Below are 20411 nucleotides of genomic sequence, written 5' to 3'. Positions count from 1 at the left end.
AAAGATGTTCGCATGAAACCTGAGATGAGTCGCTGAACTTTTGAACTCTTTATAGTAGGAACATAACCCATTAAACTAAGTCTTTTGAGACGCATCCAGTTCATAATACCTGCGATGAGCCTGGATCTGCGCACAGATTCTAACAGGGAAAAGGCTATTCTCGGAGCGAACAGGACCGTCGCGCTCCCTAGTCCAAACACGGCATGCCGCTGCTCGCTAATCACCACCAGACAGCAGGCAAGTGACGACGTGAACGAGCGATCTAGACTGTTGAGACCTCGATCGGACGGCCAGGACAGCACAGACCAGTCCTCGCGTGGGCCTGTCGTCCATCTTCATCACGCCTTACGTTTCGTCCGACAAACAAAAGTACAAAACAACCATTTCCTTACGCCAACATGGTTGCTTAGATACGCCGTCACGTCACGAGAAATGCACCTTGCAGTAGGTGTTTGTGTACGTGCATTTGACCACGGCATGTTCTTTTATTATCTAATAGATATAGTTGACGATCGAGTTCATTGCTTATGAAGACCATGCACTATCTCTTCATCCTCCAAAAGGTAATAAGAAATACAAGATCAGCTGCTGAAAGTTGGGACAGCTCCGTAGTACGAAGATGCAGTCGCAAATCCAAACTGTGCGCATAGGTTATAGTACTATAAAACAAAACTGATTACAATGGCACTTGCAAATTCAAAATCTGATTGCAGCATCACATTGACTATGTCTATATACAAATAAAGGAACGTGGTTGGACTAGGTATATCAAGTAGAATGTGCCAGTTGCAAATCCGAGGCAAAATATAAGGTCCCAATGCACAACAGGCGGCAGGTCAAGGTACATGCCAGATGCCCTGCCTGCCCTGTTTCCACACGAGCAGCATTGCTTTAGTGACAACATCCAGAACGGGGTGGATGGACAGCAGTTTGAACTTCCAAAGAGTGCTGTCCTCATGCTGAAGAATGAGGAATTGGGACAAAGCATTTTGAACGCAGAATTGGAGTGGTTTGGAATTTTTTGCTCCCCCATGTCAACATTTAGGTTATGCCTGCTCCTACCACCTGACGTTCAGCAACCTCCTTCACTGAGCAAAGTCATTGGCAGCTACCATCGATGCAAAGACATGGAAGGTCAAGACAGTGGTGGTTCATTCTTTTGCATATTATTACTCTTGAAAACTGATACACCAATAGCTTTCCTATCAAAAGAAAAGGTTACCAGTCCCTAAATACAGTTACTTAGTTAGCATGATGCAAAACATAAAAGACTAAGACTCTAAGAGCAAGAGTTTTACATTAACAGTCATATTTTTTTCTTGTTTTTTACATGATATCCATTAACGTGTCAGGCATAAGGAATCTGCATGCATATGTATGTGCCAAATGAAAAGGAAAATGGCGGGCAGATGTGGCCAGTTATCAGAAATAAAGCCTAATCTGGTTCAAACATGGATACACTAATCTGGGATCTCACTCTGTAGAGACTGACCTTGCTCAAATTGAATTACACTGCCGTGAACTTAATTTACTACGCCAAAATTTAGTAGTTATCATTTGCAGCTAACTGAATCTTCTACAAAGCAGTCTGAAGAAGAGATTACAAGTAGATCCATTAGTTTGTGGTAGCTCTGGCCCATGGCTATGAGAAAGGTCAACATCAACCAAGACAACAAGAACAATGCTCTTCTAGCACTGGATAAATTGTATTAGTACTTCAGTAGGGTAGTACACAAAAATTTAAATATATAAATAAAGCCAGTCACAAGTGATTGCACATGTTCCATTTTCAAACTTCTGTCAGTGGATATGCGATAGTGCTTTGATAATTCTTGCTACACCTAGTGCAGGTTTAGGTGATTTATCAAAGTGAGGAGGCACAAGAACCCAGAAGTAACTCGCTAGGCACCGCCACTTGGGATGGTAAATGGTCACACCTGTTCTGGCACTTCGCCCAATTCTACTTTCTTTCAGAAAAGAGAAAGGAAACTAACTCTTGGAGCCTACCACATTCATGAAAAATATAGTTTATAGTCGATGATGGTTGGGGTTGACTAGGCCACCTATGTCCTTGGGTAAGGAATCCTAGAAGATAGCAACTACCCAAACTGAACAGCACACAAAAAGTGATCATCTGAAGTGGCTGCTCAGTAGGACATTTGCAACCTAGGATTTACTAACTAAATAACCATAGCTCAATATGTCTCTATGAGAGTTTATTTGTTCCAAGTTCCGATAATTGGACAGACTTCATACAACAGCAACATAGCCTTTCAGTCCTAAGCAAGTTGGGGTAGGCTAGAGTTGAAACCCAACAAGAGCCACAAATCAGGGTTCATGCACATGAATAGCTGTTTTCCAAGCACTCCTATCCAGGGCTAAATCTTTAGGTATATTCCATCCCTTCAAATCTCCTTTTATTGCCTCTTCCCATGTCAATTTTGGTCTGCCTCTCTTCATATTGGACAGACTTCATAAACCTAGGTTAACAATGACTCAAATTATATTACTCGTTCAAGAATTTACTTACTCATGCCAGGGTTCCTAAGGTTGGTTGCTATGATGTCGAAATTGAATCCAGTAGTCCCCTAAATCATTACTAATTCTAAAGGTATTATATTATTGCAACTATGTAAAATATGTTTCAACTAACTGCAACATCCAGGAAAAAAAGGTGCTTTTCAAAAGCCATTGCAATGACAAATGGAGCCTTATACTGGCAAACAAAAATTAAATGGGCATGGAAGCAGCCACAAGTTTTCTCATTGCCTCATCAGTCAGGGGCATTTCTGGTGTTTCTGCTGTTGGATAATTGCTTAGCTCTTGTTTCACTCTTCCTTTTGCTGAAAGTAAATGGAGCAGGTAAGCTCCTTGGCCAATAGTGGCCACTGCCAGCCGTATATGGCAGCAGTGCCATGACTAGAAGGGCAGTATGCCTTGTCATGTATAGTACTAGTAGTTGGTAGTGTAGTTGGTAGTTTCACTCATACCATTGTGTACTCTAGTTTGACTTTGTGCTCTATAAAGAGTAGATGAGCAGCTGCAGCTCAAATCAGTTCAGCAGCACCAATTGAACCTGTGCAAAGTGTTTGTGCGTGTGTGTGCTGTTCTCTCATCCCCTTCTTCTACCTCCAGATAGTGTGGGTGTGTGATGTGTTCTAGGAGTTCTAGGAACTCACCTTGGCCATTGCCAACATCTGCGACATCCAAATGCTCTTAAAATCGGATGCTTTAAATTTTGAACCATGCAGAATATATATTGATTCTCCCCCAAGAAAACGGTATGCGTAGCTTGTGTTCAATAAAAGCAGTTAAGATAAGCATACACAATTATCGTCGTCGTTGTTGCCTGACTCGCCTCCTTCTCTGAGCTGTTGGTGGTAGCTTCTCCGAGGGCCCACAAGGAAGTATAGTTCCTGTCTCTTGCTCTATGCGTTTCTTCAGCTCTCTCAGAATTCGGATCTGGCCCAATTTTTCCGGAGATAATTTTTCCCAGTAAATTCCTGCATACGGAAGTCCCCAATATCTGGTCACATAATGCTTATTTGCAGGTTAAACAAGTAATAGTAACCAGTCAAACCTTGTGGCTTCGGGATTGTGGTCTTTGTGAAGATGACCTGAGTCGGGGTGCAGATAATGTCAACCGGCACATCATGAATTAGCAGCTTCTCCACTGGAATGTCATCCACTAACTGCTTGTCATGCACTGTAAGCAAGCATAGACATCGTTGCCAGTTGTGTTAGTGACTAGCCGCGAAATAAATATGCAATAACTAGTAAATTTCTAGCCCAACACAAGAAACAATGCGCTAAAAGTTTTCCAACTCAACAAAAGAATATATGAGGCATGCATGCAAAGACGATATCCACTTATCTCAAGCTTTGCTAGAATCACAGGCTAAAATAGTTGTTGTTTGAGCTCAAAAACAAGAAGAAATATATAGGATCCTGTGTATCAATAATACTGAATTACTGAAAATCTGACCCATTTAAGAAAAAGTTTGCCAGCAAAATCAATAAAGAGAACTCACCAGTAGTTACTATCATGGTCGAATCATCTATAGCTCCCATATACCGAAGCATTCCATATTCCAGCTCTGCGAATCCCTGTAGTCGAAGTTCATAGATGAAGTTATGGATGAAGAACAGGAAGAGCTTAACTTTGTTAAGAACAGTTTTTCATTTTAAGGCAGTGTCGACTGGACAGAAGACCATCAATTTGATCTAGTTTATTTTCTGTCAAAGGAAGGGGGAAAAGAAGGGGAAACCGTGAAAGCTTCATTGGTGCTCTATTAACTATTACTGTTCAAATGTAGAAAGAAACAACAATATCTACTTGATTTCAACTGTATATACAAGAGAGAATAGTTACCTCACCCTTCCCCAACCGTGCTCCTGAACTTGGATCAACTGCTACTGATCCAATCACAATCAAATCCACCTTAATCCTTTCATCTAGACCTATTGGCCTCCCATATTTTGCTGCACCAACAGAAGTGCATGCTTCAGGAACACATCCAATGGGTATCATTTGAGAGTCCAGAACTGAGAAAAATCCTGTCCTTAGCCGAGGTTGTGGAGTCAACAGTTTTTTATCACCTGGATGACAAAAAGGAGCATCAGATCAAAACTTGAAAATTGTACAGCAAACTTGGACTCCTAATGCAACGAGTATGCCTTTGTTTGCAGCACAAAAATTCTACGAGATCGAGTGCTACTACTACTGACTTAAGGAAGATAATTAGGAAAGAGTGATATACTGACATATGCACCCTGTGGAAGTGAGCAAGAATCGACCTCATATATCATGCTCCACATACCTAATTCAGAACTCACTATTTAAGGGCAGTTCAGAACACACTTGATCATACAACGTTACACCAGAAAAAGTGACTTCAATAACCTGTCTAGCTGCAGGAAAGGTTGTCAATACTGACAGCTACTCTACTTGTGTAAGCAAAACAAGGATCAAACTGACAGTCAATCTAAGAGGCAGATGTACTACAGTTTTGATATGTATCGTCAGACAAAATTTGTGCAGATGCTAATATGCTACTGCTAGAAAGAATATTTAGAGATGTTAAGGCCATCATAAGTAGTAGCAGTCACAGGTAACTGACCTGACAGCGTTAAGAACCGAACTTGCTTCTGAGGCGAGTCAGGATTGACCTTTACCCACTGGGAATTCTGAAATACGTCAAGCCTCCCCAACTGGTGACATATTGAAACATTGTGATATTAGTGATTGAGTGCATAAATAAACTGCTAAGCAACAAGAATAGGACCTTGGATTGCATGTACAATAGGCTTTAGAATATAACTAAGCAAATTGTATTTGGATGGATCAACAAGTGTAACACATGCTATAGCGTAAGCACCTGTTGATATCAAGAAACTGCTGTCACGTTACAGTTTCTTACACATTTAGATGAACAAGATAACAAAGCAATTTGTTGAAGCACCCCATTCAATAGGATAGCTGAAACATTTTAGGTGTCTCACATCACATTCACATTATAACTGAAAACAGGCCTGGTGAAATGCAACGCACCGTTTGGCAATCAATATCACGTTGTCAATGAAGATCCAATTCATCTGGCATGATTTCACATTACACATGCTCTGATCGTGATCGTGATCGGAACTGATTCGTGCTTAGCCCTGCTAGTGGGGCGGGTTGATACGGGTATTTTGGGGCGGGTCCACGCGCGGGTTTTGTTAGGATGGGTAGGAATGGGTACCAGAGGTTAATGGGTTGGGGCGGGTTGGGTGTACTGAAATGCGGGTCGGGGGCGGGTTGGCCTCCCACATCATGCGGCCAGCACCCCGCACGCGAGTCGCCGAGTCGCGAGCCGCCCCACCCTGCGTCCCTGCCGATTGCCCTCTCTGGATACGCCACCAAGTCCGTGGATCCGCCGCTCTTCCATCTACCGCCGAGTCCGGAGCCCCTTGTGCCTTTGCTCCGGCGACGCCGCCGGTGCCAGCACCGTCTGCCGCAACCCCCGCTCCCGCCGCTCTCCTCCAACAACGGCGGCAGATCCAGGTACTCTTCTTGCACCTCCCACCTTCCATCCCCTCCAGATTACCCCTCCCCTTCTTCTCCTCATCAACTCATCCCGATCTGCAGGGGCGGTACCGAGGAGACGGAGCTGTCGGCCTTCAACCCTTCTTCTTGCTTGATCTGCAGGGAGGCGCTAGATCCAGGCCCCTCGCGCCGTCCTCCTCCCATTAGCAGGCTAGGCTAAATCGCCAGCCACAGTACCCACACACAGGTGCGCTATCTTTGTCCAGCAAAGAACCTCTGCAAAGAACCTCTGCACGAGCGACATGATTAGGAGGAATGCATAGTTAACCGACCAAATTGATTCTTCCATTTCGATTATTGTTAGTTAGTTCACGACCTGGGTCAGTTTGACAGTTTTATGAAGGGTTACAAACATCTATTGTACAGGGAAAATTAGGCAGTACAATTTTTTCACAACTTTATGTGTTTGACTAGTAAAAAGGGGAAATGCTCTGCATCCAATTGCTCTGCATCCAAAGGGGAAATGGTTTATACGACTCTATTGTACTGGTATAACAAAGTGATTTTTAACTCTTTGATTAACAAACAAGCAACGACCAATGATGTCAGTATGTATAGCAATAAAGAAAAGGTCTAGGACAAAAGTTTATTGGTTCGTCTAAGCTTCTCTGCTACTCTACCTTTATTTTCACACCATGAATGAGCCCAGCTAGTGCTACAGAAACTACATGGAGGGCCTTTGGTGCTTCTCTGCTAGTGCTACTAGTTAAGCTGAAACCTTGTCAGTTTGTTAAATAGAGAGCGTTGCTTCTACTTTGTGCTATTATCAGTTCATCTGTTTCATTACGAAATCTTGTCAGTTTGTTAATTTGGCAGATGTCACTCTACTTTTACACAACGTTGCTTCTACTTTATACTTTATATTTTTTGAAACAGATGTCTTCTCATCGGTTAGAGGCCTCTGGTACTAGTGAGAGCACCAACAACAATTCCTCGCAAACACCAAACAGAAGGGCACCAGTCTGGGAATATTATGAGCCGGATTTGGTCGAGATAGATGGTGTCCTAAAAGCAATTTGCAAGTACTGTGGAACAAAGTTGACTGCGAACAGAAAATCAGGTACAAACAGCCTTCGAACTCACATTGCAGAGCATTGCCCCACAATCCCTAGTGATGATAGGAACAAATTTGTCGCTACAATGAAGAAAAAGCCTGTAGATAGTTCATTCACCTTTAATCAACAGAGAAGTCGTGACTTGATGATTGCATGATGTGTTAGAGCTGATGTAGCATTCAATAAGTTTGATGATGAAGGGTTTGAGCCTTGGATGGAATCATTGCAACCTGCATTTAGATGCATAGGGCGACAAATGATTCGTAATGAATGTGTTGCTAAGTTTGAGAGAGCAAAGATAGAATTGCGAAGTGAACTTCAGAGTCTTAACTCTCGCATTTGCTTCACATCTGATCTTTGGACATCAAACTAAAAGTTGGGATATATTTGTGTGACAGCTCACTATATTGGCCCTGATTTTGTTTTGAAGAAAAAGATAATTGCATTTAAGGATCTGAAGTATCCACATACGGGTGTAGCTATTGAGGAAGCCATTACAACTGTTCTAATAGATTATGGTATCAAAGAGAAGATGTTTACCATCACACTCGATAATGCAACAAATAACAAGGCAGCTTGTGATCTTTTGCAAGAAAGCGGAAAGTCTGACATGTTATTTGGTGGTGAGCATCTTCTTGTTAGATGTTGTGCTCATATACTCAACATTCTTGTCCAAGATGGTATGAACATTGTTAGTGCTATGATAGAGTTGATAAGAGACCTGATTAGGCACATTAACTCATCACCATCGCGTATCCAGGATTTCAATGAGATAGCTCAAAGGGAATGTCTTGCTGCAAAGGCTGGTTTAGTCCTTGATGTTCCCAACCGTTGGAACTCAACCCATGCCATGATTATGGAGGCAGTAAAGTACAAGATCGTCTTGAAGCGATATGCCCAAGCAAATCAGCAACCATTTCCAACTCAAGATGAGTTTAGCAAAGTTGAGTACATTGGTGAGTTTCTTGGAGTTTTTGAAGAAACTACCAGGGCGTTCTCAGCTGATAGATACGCTACTTCCCACATGTTCCTGGATAATGTGCTTTGTATCCATCAAACTCTAAATAGTCCAGAATGGTACAAGGATGAGGTTATCGCAGATTTGGCAAAAGCAATGGAGAGGAAATTTGATAAGTATTGGAATGGAAATTACAATATGGTCCTTGTTATTTGCAGCATACTTGATCCAAGAACAAAAGTTGACTTCTTAGACTTCTTTTATGAGAAGGTGTGCAGGAACTTTATTGACATTGACTTGAGCAAAAATCAGGCTAAAGAGATCACTTCTGAATGATCTGCACATTCTTGATCTTGAGACCATGACTTGGGATGAATTTGAGACCACGTAAGTTCTATGAAGAAAATTTGTTCAGTTGGCTAACTGACATTAGTAATTTTTTTGGTACAAATGATTGTATTTTTATGTTCTGGGTCTGGGTCCCTACTGGATAGGAATGGTCCTCCTTCCTGTTAATGTTGAACTGGTTTCTTATATAACTGTGGAGATCCAAACTTGAAAGTGACATGAGAATGATGCATATTTAGCTTGCAGTTGGTAATTACACTTGGTCTAGGACATGCGATGAAACTTGTATTATACTTGCTTTGCTTTGATGTGCAGGATCAATATCTGACTGTTTTAAAACTATGCTGTTGCTCTTCAGAGGCACTCCCCCTTCTCCAAGATCAGAGCATGCTGCTGCTTGCTTTGCAGAGCGATATCTTCTGATATTTGGTGGGGGGTCTCATTCTACATGTTTCAGTGACCTACATCTCCTTGACACACAGACAGTGAGAATTGATAGAAAAAAATGAGTAAATGAGTGCATGGCCCATTTTAGTTTGGTCGGGCAAGCTGTTTACCATTTTGATTATCAAGAGACCATTGGGAAGAAGTTAAAGAAACCAGGACGAGCAGCTAGAAGACAGGGCTTCTGAAGTGTCTATTATGTAGATCAAGAGACTTGTTTTGTTTTTTTAACTGTAACTTAAGACACTTGGCTTAAGACACTTGTTTTTTTAGCTGTAGCTCTGGAAAAATAAATTAATGGCATGCAGCTGCCATGGGTACCCATTTTTATAGGGCGGGGTGGGGCGGGGTGATTAATTTATTTTTTGGATGGGGTTGGGGCGGGTGATTATCCTTAGCTGTTGCGGTTAGGGGTGGGTGAGGGGCGGGTACACCCCCCACTAGCAGGGCTATTCGTGCTAACAAATGGATGCGGCGAGCCAGCAACGCAAAACGGTTTCGGACTCTCTGACGATGATTGACTGGAGCCATGTCGCGCACAGTCGGCATGCGCTTGGAGGATGGATCCGGTGGCTCCATGTGCACCGTGGACGAGCGCATCTCCGTAACAACTCGGAGGCCCGGGCCGCGGCAGCCTGCGAGCACCGCGCGCCGGCACAGCCGCCGCGGCGTCTCACGAGGAGATAGGTCCGTGAGCGGCGGCGGCAGCGTGCGAGGGGTCTCGAAGCCTGTGGCTAGGACGCGTGGACTTGACGAGGATCGCAGGGGACGCATAGCGGCGGCCAGCCAGGCCAACGGAGATCGCCGGCGGCAGCGCGACCTCGCCGGATGTGGCATGTCGCCTTCGAGGATATATTTCAAAATGCCCCCTAGTTTGGATCGCATCCAAATATATGCAAAAACAGACCCTAACATTTTATAAATAGACCCCTAGATTGGATCGCGATCAATAGTCGCGATCCAAATATATGCAATAACCACCCTGGTATTTACATATAGCCGCCTAATTTGGATCGAGATTAATAATCGCGATCCAAATAAATCCAACTATTTCACCAGCAAGAGTCGGAGAATGCAAGCCACGAAATGCCGGGCCGCTAGCGAAATGTAGAACTGGAACGGGGAGGCGAGAGAGCGAGCAAGCGTACCGCGTCGGCGGCGGCGGGGGCGCCGTCGAAGTTGGGGATGCGATGGTGGACGGGGCGCGGGTCCCGCGCGATACCCTCGGCCTCCAGCGCGTCCCACACCCGCTTCCGTATCGCCCACTTCCACGCCCTCGGGTCCGCCTCCGCCGCCGCGGCAGCCGACGCCATCCCGTCCCGTGCCGCCGCGTCGAGGCGCAGGCGCTCGGCCTCGAAGGCGGCCGCGTCGAACGAGGCCGAGGCCGAAGAGGAGCCCCCGGCCGTGGACGCCACGGCGAGGCGCGCGCCGCGGGAAACCCGAGCCGCGAGGCACAGTGGTAGCGGCGGCGCGGCTTTGGGGAAGAGGAGCGGCATCGCTTGGCTGGCTTGTGTGCACGCTCCCCACTCGCGCGCCAGGGAGCAACGGATTCGGGGAGCTACGGATCATCTCGTAACGCTGGCGTGTGGGCCCCGTAGAAACGGTGGGGGCCTATGCGCAGGCGTGTGGCGAGCCAGCAACACCACAAGTCCACAACACAACAGCCAGCATCATTTCAGTTTGAAAATACTCTGCATTTTTATCTGAGCTTGATGTTTGCAATTCGAAATACTCGACAACACAAGTTACACAACCATCTGCACAGTAGCTCAGGGAAACTGAAGTGTAGATCTCTGAACTCCGGAAAGGTGAAAATATTTCAATTTGCCCAAAAAAAAAAGGTGCATACGGCTTAGAATAGAATTCCACAAAATCAACCCCCATGTTGCTGGTAGCTTCACTTCACAGACATTTCATCTTCCCTCCCTCTTACATTCCAGTCCTTCTTGTTTAGATGCTTGTGGTAGCTTCACAGGAGGCCCGCAAGGAAGCTTGGTTCCCATCTCCTGCTCTATGCGTGCCTTAAGCTCTCTGAGAACTCGGATCTGGCCCAGTTTTTGTGGAGACAATTTTTCCCAGTAAATCTCTGCGCGCACAAGTTCCCCGATGTTAAGGGGGTGGTTCTTTGGGACCTCCTAAAATTCCTATCACATCGAATGTTTGGATATTAATTAGGAATATTAAACATAGACTAATTATAAAACCAATTGCATAGATAGAGATTAATTTGCGAGATGAATCTATTAAGTCTAATTAGTTCATGATTTGATAATATGGTGCTAGAGTAAACATGTGCTAATGATGAATTAATTAGGCTTAATAGATTGTCTCATGAATTAGCCTCCATCTATATAATTAGTGTTATAATTAGATCATATTCAGTCCTCCTAATTGACGTCCGAATATTCGATGTGATATAAATTTTAGTCTGGACTAAAGAACCAAACACCCCAAGTCGTTTAAGGCAGAAGGCTTCTTTGTAGGTTAAAGAGGTGATATGTGACGCTATCGGTCAGACCTTGCGGCTTTGGGATCGTGGTGTTGGTGAAGATGACCTGAGTTGGGGTGCAAATGCAACCGGCACATCATGAATTTGCAGCTTCTCGACTGGAATGTCGTCCACTAATTGCGAGTCATGCACTGTAGTTGTGGACAGGTTCACAGCATGTGTTAGTGATAAGCCAAGAATTATACGAGTAAAAGGTAATCAATTTCCAATCAAATCAAAGAAGGAAAACAGGGGAAACGTAAATAGTTTTTACAACTAATAAAAAGAGATAAAAGCATGCTCGTAAATAGATCATTGAATATTAAGTCACCAAAGTGACCTTTGGGTCAGTGCGGTAGGGGGAAAACATCTGTATATGGGGACATTTGTATTTCAAACATTGTTCGAATCAGATCTGCTAAGTTACATCGATTCATGACATGCTGTTGACGGGGAAATAGCTCTTATTTGTGCTCAAAACACACCAAACATACTACATAACAAAAAAGGAGAGAGATCCATGTAAAAGATGGGTTACCAGCTGTATGAAATAGAAACAAGAGGACTCACCAGTTGTTACTATCACGGTTGAATCATCTATAGCACCCATATAACGAAGCATTCCATATTCCAGCTCTGCAAATCCCTATAGTTGATGTTCATGTACAAAATCATAGGAGTACATAATAGTGGTAAGCAAAGCATAGTTTGTCATTTGGCTGGCCAGATCGGAATCAAGTCAATCTAGTTTTTTTTTTCTATTAAAGCACTTAGATCCACTTCCCTAGTCGTGCTCCTGAATTCGGACAACTGCAACCGACCCAATCACAATTAGATCCACTTTGAACTTTTCATCTAGGCCTATCGGTCTCCCATATTTGGCTGCAGCAACAGGAGTGGATGCCTCAGGAATGCACCCAGCGGGTATCATTTGGGAGTCCAGAACTGAGAAAAGTTCTGTCGTCAGTCGAGGTTGTGGAGTCAACAGCTTCTTATCACCTGGATGACACAATTAGCACCATTTGTAAGAACAACAGGAACAAAGAAAATGGTAAGAATACAGTTCATTTGCACATGCCCAGGTAACATGCCTAACAAAGAAAATTAGCATCAGCTCAAAAAGTTGCAAATCGTATGGAAAACTTGGATGGGAGCTCAACATGTTCAGGCAGCCATAAGTAGTACTAGCAATCACAGGCAACTGACCTGACAGTGTTAAGAACCGAACTTGCTTCTGAGGCGAGTCAGGGTTGACCTTTACGCATTGAGCATTCAGAAATACTTCAAGCCTTCCCAACTGCAGACAGTTCAAAACTAAGCAAGTGGGCAAGGATTTCTTGGATACGAGGCTTCAAGAACAGCAAGGAAAACCAGACCGAGATTCATCGTATTGAAGCTGATTGTAAAGCACACACTGTTGACAGGTAGGGCTCTGGCGGGCAAGTGAACCGGCAGTTGGCGTCAGGCCGTCAGCCGTGGTACAGCGAGAGAGAGAGGGAGGGAGCGCACCGTGTTGGCTGCGGCGGCGGCGCCGTCGAAGTTGGGGATGCCGTGGTGGGCGGGGCGGGGGTCTCGCGCGACGCCATCAACCTCCAGCGCGTCCCACACCCGCTTCCGTATCGCCCACTTCCACGCCCCATCATCGTCCGCCACGGCGGCGGCCGAGGCCATCCCCTCCTGCCACCGGAGCAGAGCGCGAGTAATTGGAACTGGGATTTTTGGGGGAAAGCTCAATCTGGAGAAGAGCAACAAGAGCCGGCTTCCAATCTGAATGACTAACTTCGCCTTTAAAAACTGTCACCGTTGACCTCACTTTTTTCTCTTTTTGAAAAATGCACATGCAAACTATTCAAGTACGAAAATTTTTGCCCGAAATTGAAATTTCTGACAATTTTTTGGTTTACCTGCTACTAGGAGCAGGTTTTCAGTTCACACTTCACCCGCCGAACGGACTGGGAGAAAGGATGACTGTACAGAAACAACAATGAAATCGTGAAGCTGTGACACGGGCGCGGACAGCAGTCACAAGAGAAACTATCAGGAAGCGCCGCGAGTAAACAATTGCGCTGACAGGCAGCACCAGCACACCATGCCATACCAGAGAATCCAACATGTTACCAAGTTCAAAATTTGTAATAACTTTAATCATCTGCAATGAAAGCAGCTCACAGTAGCAACACAAACCGGTCCTCCGAATATCTCCAACAAAACTGAGAAAAAACAAACTGAACACTATCTGGTAAGACATCTTGCTTCGACAGCAGAACCTCAGCTCAGGCCTTGGTCTTGCCGTAGAACCTCTGCTTCTCGTCGGTGGTCTGGAAGCGCCCGTGCCCGAACTTAGACGAGGTGTCGATGAACTTGAGCTTGATCTCCTCCAACGCCAGCCGTGAGGTCTGCTTCAGCAGGGACTGGCGGAGTGTCACCACCCTCTTCTTGGGGCCCACGCAGCAGCCCTTGATCATCAGGTAGTCACCCTTGATGATACCGTAGTGGGGGAAGCCACCCATGGGAGTGATGTCCTTCTCAGTCCTGTAAACATGGAGCAAATTCATTAATCCGTACAGGTATAAATAATGGAAACAACAAATTCAAGATTGTGGATAAACATGTAACTGCAGAGAATATAGAAAGCATCACCTGTCAAACTCTGTAGAGGCATCGTGGCTTTCCTGTCCAGCCTTGCCGATCTTGTAAACCTTCTTGTTCATCTCAGTACGGTGGTGATATCCATTCTGACCAGCGCGGGCAACAGTGTACGACACCCTAGCAGGATGCCAGGCACCAATACAGGCAACCTTGCGGAGACCCCTGTGGGTCTTGCGGGGAAGGCGGGTGACACCCCAACGGGTAACCACACCTTCGTACCCCTTACCCTTGGTGACACCAATGATGTCAATCATCTCATCCTTCTGGAAGACAGCATCAACGGGGACCTCCTTCTCAAAGAACTTGTAGCCATAGTCAACCTTGTCTGCGATAGTGCCACCGTTAACCTGGATCTCCATGAGGTGGGCCTTCTTCTGCTTCAAACCTTTCATCTTTCTAATCTGAAATCAGAAACAGCATAACATGTGAGAACAGAACACAGTAAAACACTAAATTACTGAGCTGCAATGCTAGTGAATGGAAAAATCACCTGAGTGTGGGCGATAACACGGACAACTGAAGCATACTTCTTCATCTTCTCAAGTTGCACCTGGATTTCTTGCTTGCCTGCATCACTGTCATATTTGAGGGCATACTTGGTGAAAGCCTTCTTCTTGCTCTTGCACCAGTTCTTGTAGAACCTTCTCCTCACTTCTTCGCTCAGGTGCTGGGCCCAGACAGAGTTGAGGGTACGCAGACCACGTGGGGTCTTAACGTATGCCACAAGTCCAACAACGACAAGAGGAGGGGTCTCAATGATGGTAACAGCCTCACAGGTTTCCTTCTTGTGGAGCTCTGCACAAAATCACATGGCGATATTACATCCCATTCACATACCGCCAACAAATAACAATTTGATTTCGAAAACTAAAGGACCAGATATGGATAGAATAATCAGGTCGCATTCTTGAGTTTCCTCGTCTGATGGTTATATTACCAACAAAAATAACAGTAATTGTTTTCTCAAAGGGACATTATAAAGAAGCTGCTTCCACTGACAGAGTTTACTTACTGGAGCCAGGCTTCTCGACCTCACGCACGATATGTGTCATGCCAGCCTTGTAGCCAAGGAAGGCAGTGAGGTGGCAGGGCTTCGTCGGGTTATCCCTAGGGAAGGACTTCACTGCATAAAACGAGAATTGGCATATCAGACATATTATCATACCCATTAATTGAACTGCATAGAAGCAACAATTAAACATATATATTAGAAAAGATAAGACCATCTTCCATTTGGAACCACTGACAAAACCTAAAAATTCACGACAGCTTCATCATTTTGTATTTCCACATTCAATGTTTGCGGCACACAACTTACCACCATGGTTCAAGAACACTAGCGATCCCAAATGCAATATACTAGTCATAAAATCATAAAATGAATCTAAGATGTGAACAGATCAATCATGCACCTAGAAATATAGGTATATGACAGCAATTTCATTCAATTTAGCAATCTCCATAATCTACCCAACGCACAACAAATGAAATCATGTTACAATAAGAGTACTGGTACACAACACATGAGATAAGCTACAACTCAAGCGATTGGGAAAACACAAGTATCCAGACGAATGCATCGGTGTAGCAGCACGTACCCTTTCCGCGGTGGCGGGAGGCCCGCTTCCTAGGGAGGAAGCCGAGGGATCCATGCCTCGGGTGCTCGAATTTACGGTGCGACATCCTCGCCGACCTCCTCCTACTTACCTGTAGCAATCAGGGCACCCATGAAACCATTAGCATAGGACATGGGTGTACACATACATGTAGAGCGCTCCGTTTCGTACAGCAGAAAGGAAAAGAAGGGGAGGGTACCTGGTAGGAGCTCGTCGCCGGCAATGGAGGAGAGATGGGAACGCGGCGGCTGCTAGGGAGCCGGGAGGGGAGAATGAGAGGGCTAGGGTTGGGCGCAAGCGCAACCTTTTATATGGGGGACGCGTGGGACGGGGAGGGCGTGTTGGCCATTAACGGGCCGTGCCCTGCCTGGCACGGCGTATCGGGCCGATCCGGCCCAGGCACTACCGGATAAGCAGCGAGCGAGCCGCGCGACGCGCTCTCGGGCCGTCATCTCGATGGATGGGATGGATGATGGCACATCCGCACGCGCATGGCGGCGAGTTCATCACGCTCTTTTTCCTTTTTTTTTTCTCTTGTTTTCGGTGGTTGTTAGGCGGTGTTTTGGATTTTTAGTCGGAACTAAAAATTCAATCTCAAAAATAGCTCATCCCACAGCAGGATAGCTCGGCTAGGACATGTAAGTTCCAAAAGAGAATCCTGCATACAGTGACACAAATTCAAGGCCAGCAAATTTCAATTGCCTTTAGGAACACCATCACTAAAGGTGCATCAGCAGCCAGACAAATTAAAGGCCAGCAAATTTCAATTGCCTTTGGGAACACCATCACTAAAGGTGAATCAGCAGCCAGCAATTTATTTCACCAGTGATGCACATACAAAACCATTTAATAGCATTCTCTAAAATGAAGATTTAAGGATCAGGAATGTGCCCACCTACTGAAATCTTGCATGTCAGGGCCAGCCAACCAAGAAGTGAAGTGGATACCAACTATAAAAACTACATTTGATATACTTTTAAAAATACAACCAAGTTTTACTATTTACGTTTTAAGAGCCAGCAGCAACATGCATAAAGTATCTCTGATGGAAAGGTTCTGATCCTAATTCACAGTATCAACCTGTATAAATATTTCTTCCGAATGCTAGCTTTGAGTTAAACGCCATAAAAATCAGCTGATATTACCAGTACTACCAAGCAGATTACACCATATACATGCATTGAGATGCTTATAGTAGATTAAATGGGTGATGGAATAGGACAGAAGTTGAAACACAGATGTTTGAACATGCCTGAGAGGTGAGGGTCTGGCAATTATCTCTGCCTCGACTGAAGAGGTAGTTGCGCTTCCAGTCTAGGGAATCGCGCACAGCGACGATGCCATAGACATCTAGTGGCCATTGGAGGTCGCTGGTGATCTGATTCACCTTGACGAAGAAGACCTCCATGGTATCACCAGGTCCAGCAGTTGCTGGCAGCATCGGTATGTCCGTGTAGCACATGGGAGGGTACTGAGCTGAAAAAGGAAGAGGGTTATTTGTTAGTCCAGTCATCTATACCTAGACATCACAATTGATTGATGATGAAGCAAACAAATGCCGTGCATAAGGAAAAACTGTTACTCGTAGCTGTATATGATAAAATGGCTTGGAAAGGGGATTTATTTGACAAACAATGTAATTAGGAGCAAACATATGGGTAACTCACATAGATCTCAAGCCAATATCGGATTGAAACGGGGTTCATATTAACATTTAATATTATCTTTTATTCTTTCTAAAATAAAATCAGTAGGTTTTGTAAACAACAGGATCTAAAACGGATGACCCACATCATGGCGTTCTTCTAAATTAAAGAATGTAGACCTACACCCCGTCTGGCTAGACAGATCGACCTCCTACCATTGATCTCAAGCACCAGTCCCCAGCAAGTTCACGCGTCTAATTATATATGCCTCCTTGATATAAGAGAAGAAACGAATGCTTGATCAAGACGAGGAAAAGCATGAGAGATGTGCAGGTGAATACGTACTCTCGGCCTCGAAGGGGATGGCGCCGTTTCTGCCGAACATCGAGAGCCAACTCTTGCGGTGCAATTCAAAGCAACTTTCCGGCCCCAGCTCCTCGTCCTCCTCCTCATCCGTCTCCATGGCGCTGCGGTGGTCGCCGTTGTCGGCCTCGCGGGGCCTTTTAGCATCGCCGCCCTGAAGCACTTGACCCGCGGCCTTCTCCGGATCCAGATCAGACCCCTTGTGGCCGTGGCCGTTCTCACCCAGCTTCGCCTCCAGATCCATCGCCTCCATATTCCGCCGCCGAGAAGGTTAGGGTTTTTGCCCCGCCACCGAAGAGAAGGTTAACGAGATGCCTCTAGGGGGTACCCCGGACTAAACTTAGGCCCCCTTTGGTAGGGCTTCTCAACCGGCTTCATACCTGAAGCTCCGGAAATCTCGCTGAGAGGAGCCAGGAGAGGGAGGAGAAGCCCAAAAAGGGGCTCCCCGCGGCTTCGTCCCTTCGTGGGGCCAAAATCCCCATCTTGGCCATGGGCGCACGGGGTCGGAGGATGGCACGGGCGCGGGCGCAGGGAGGCCGGAGGACGGCCGGCGGCGGCGGGCGAGGGGCGGAGGACGGCCGGCGGCGGCGGGCGCGGGGCGGAGGTGGCCGGCGGCGCGTGCTGGAGCGGATAAGGCAAGCGGTGACAAAAAAGGATGCCAGCGTAGGGGGTGTGCAACATGTGCTTGTGACAATGTTTCTATTGGCTAGTACTGCACCTGTCTGGTTCTTAGGCATGCAAATATTTTGCATTTATCTGGTGCCAAAGACGTCCAAATAGATGGGGCCACCGGACAAGCTGTGCCTCCAAAGACCAAAAGCTAGTATGTAATAGCTTTGTCTTGACCGTGAATTCTTTTGTCGGACCAAATCTCATTGCTCTTCAATCTTCAATCGGGCTTAGGTTTACTTGGTCGAGCTAGCCATTGTAGCAGGTCTTGGTGCTTGTCACATATGAGTATAGGTGAGGATATTGAGTGGCGACAGGCTTTCTAGATATCCAACTGTCAATGCCAATTATCACAATTGTCACTGTAAAGGTGAATTAGAGATAATAATTGTCACCACCAAGCTGCTGTCGATTTATTCACTTTATCCCCAAGTCGTTTTACCATTGGCAAACACTGTTGTATTAATCCGTCTTTCCCAAGGGGAGTTTGGCTCTGTGTGAATTTTGTGCAAAAATTTAAAAAGTAAACTGATGCTTTGTTGTTCTATACTTTTTTTTTGTCCCTAAACCACTTCATTTTGAGGGCGACAAGCCTCCTGTTCGCTTCAGCTTATTCAGCCGGCTTATCAGCCACCAAACAGTATTTTCCTCTGTAGTGGTGTAACTGAGACTGCCTTTGTAAGAGATGTTGTTGTATCCAAAGAAATCCAAGCATAAAATCTTGTCATCTTCAGACGATGAACTCCCTTTGTCCTTCACTTTCAGGTCAATCTCAAAAATAGGCTCATCCCACAGCAGGATAGCTCGGCTAGGACCTGTAAGTTCCAAAAGAGAATCCTGCATACAGTGACACAAATTCAAGGCCAGCAAATTTCAATTGCCTTTAGGAACACCATCACTAAAGGTGCATCCGCAGCCAGGCAAATTAAAGGCCAGCAAATTTCAATTGCCTTTGGGAACACCATCACTAAAGGTGAATCAGCAGCCAGCAATTTATTTCACCAGTGATGCACATACAAAACCACTTAATAGCATTCTCTAAAATGAAGATTTAAGGATCAGGAATGTGCCCACCTACTGAAATCTTGCATGTCAGGGCCGGCCAACCAAGAAGTGAAGTGGATACCAACTATAAAAACTACATTTGATATACTTTTAAAAATACAACCTAGTTTTACTATTTACGTTTTAAGAGCCAGCAGCAACATGCATAAAGTATCTCTGATGGAAAGGTTCTGATCCTAATTCACAGTATCAACCTGTATAAATATTTCTTCCGAATGCTAGCTTTGAGTTAAACGCCATAAAAATCAGCTGATATTACCAGTACTACCAAGCAGATTACACCATATACATGCATTGAGATGCTTATAGTAGATTAAATGGGCGATGGAATAGGACAGAAGTTGAAACACAGATGTTTGAACATGCCTGAGAGGTGAGGGTCTGGCAATTATCTCTGCCTCGACTGAAGAGGTAGTTGCGCTTCCAGTCTAGGGAATCGCGCACAGCGACGATGCCATAGACATCTAGTGGCCATTGGAGGTCGCTGGTGATCTGATTCACCTTGACGAAGAAGACCTCCATGGTATCACCAGGTCCAGCAGTTGCTGGCAGCATCGGTATGTCCATGTAGCACATGGGAGGGTACTGAGCTGAAAAAGGAAGGGGGTTATTTGTTAGTCCAGTCATCTATACCTAGACATCACAATTGATTGATGATGAAGCAAACAAATGCCGTGCATAAGGAAAAACTGTTACTCGTAGCTGTATATGATAAAATGGCTTGGAAAGGGGATTTATTTGACAAACAATGTAATTAGGAGCAAACATATGGGTAACTCACATAGATCTCAAGCCAATATCGGATTGAAATAGGGTTCATATTAACATTTAATATTATCTTTTATTCTTTCTAAAATAAAATCAGTAGGTTTTGTAAACAACAGGATCTAAAACGGATGACCCACATCATGGCGTTCTTCTAAATTAAAGAATGTAGACCTACACCCCGTCTGGCTAGACAGATCGACCTCCTACCATTGATCTCAAGCACCAGTCCCCAGCAAGTTCACGCGTCTAATTATATA

At 45.1% G+C, this 20411-nt stretch overlaps 4 protein-coding genes and 1 pseudogene across 11 annotated transcripts; 1 reads left to right on the top strand and 4 right to left on the bottom strand.

The window, feature by feature from the left end:
• Positions 1–589: 589 nt before the first annotated feature.
• On the bottom strand, positions 590–10420 carry LOC117863162 (5-formyltetrahydrofolate cyclo-ligase-like protein COG0212). Of its 8 annotated transcripts, XR_011898863.1 has the most exons (8): positions 10039–10420; positions 5121–5211; positions 4373–4599; positions 4032–4107; positions 3581–3706; positions 3327–3503; positions 1493–1588; positions 590–1202 (listed from the first exon to the last, which is right to left on the bottom strand). XR_011898863.1 is itself a non-coding variant. In XM_034746765.2 (7 exons), the coding sequence occupies exons 1-6, from the start codon at positions 10384–10386 to the stop codon at positions 3331–3333; spliced, it is 1041 nt and encodes a 346-aa protein (XP_034602656.1). In that variant the 5' UTR covers positions 10387–10420; the 3' UTR covers positions 590–1228; positions 3327–3330. The 8 variants fall into 8 exon arrangements, 7 of the variants coding, with proteins under 7 accessions (XP_034602656.1, XP_034602655.1, XP_034602658.1 ...); XM_034746765.2 differs by lacking the exon at positions 1493–1588 and having other exon boundaries at positions 590–1228; XM_034746764.2 differs by lacking the exon at positions 1493–1588.
• LOC140223307 (zinc finger BED domain-containing protein RICESLEEPER 2-like) lies at positions 6962–8448 on the top strand (annotated as a pseudogene).
• Positions 10421–11966: 1546 nt separating the features above from the next.
• LOC117863163 (5-formyltetrahydrofolate cyclo-ligase-like protein COG0212) lies at positions 11967–13344 on the bottom strand. The gene is made up of 3 exons (XM_072295405.1): positions 12888–13344; positions 12585–12675; positions 11967–12377 (listed from the first exon to the last, which is right to left on the bottom strand). The coding sequence occupies exons 1-3, from the start codon at positions 13047–13049 to the stop codon at positions 12163–12165; spliced, it is 468 nt and encodes a 155-aa protein (XP_072151506.1). The 5' UTR covers positions 13050–13344; the 3' UTR covers positions 11967–12162.
• A 148-nt stretch (positions 13345–13492) lies between these two features.
• On the bottom strand, positions 13493–15991 carry LOC117863161 (large ribosomal subunit protein uL3). The gene is made up of 6 exons (XM_034746762.2): positions 15843–15991; positions 15626–15734; positions 15040–15150; positions 14518–14822; positions 14019–14428; positions 13493–13910 (listed from the first exon to the last, which is right to left on the bottom strand). The coding sequence occupies exons 2-6, from the start codon at positions 15708–15710 to the stop codon at positions 13652–13654; spliced, it is 1170 nt and encodes a 389-aa protein (XP_034602653.1). The 5' UTR covers positions 15711–15734; positions 15843–15991; the 3' UTR covers positions 13493–13651.
• An 826-nt stretch (positions 15992–16817) lies between these two features.
• Positions 16818–18202, bottom strand: LOC117865885 (uncharacterized). The gene is made up of 2 exons (XM_034750146.2): positions 17635–18202; positions 16818–17119 (listed from the first exon to the last, which is right to left on the bottom strand). Exons 1-2 carry the CDS (start codon positions 17903–17905, stop codon positions 16833–16835), a joined length of 558 nt encoding a protein of 185 aa, XP_034606037.1. The 5' UTR covers positions 17906–18202; the 3' UTR covers positions 16818–16832.
• Positions 18203–20411: the final 2209 nt, after the last annotated feature.

This window comes from Setaria viridis, chromosome 7, assembly GCF_005286985.2.
Source record: "Setaria viridis chromosome 7, Setaria_viridis_v4.0, whole genome shotgun sequence".
NCBI lineage: Eukaryota > Viridiplantae > Streptophyta > Magnoliopsida > Poales > Poaceae > Setaria > Setaria viridis.
This window is presented reverse-complemented; position numbering and strand designations above follow the sequence as displayed.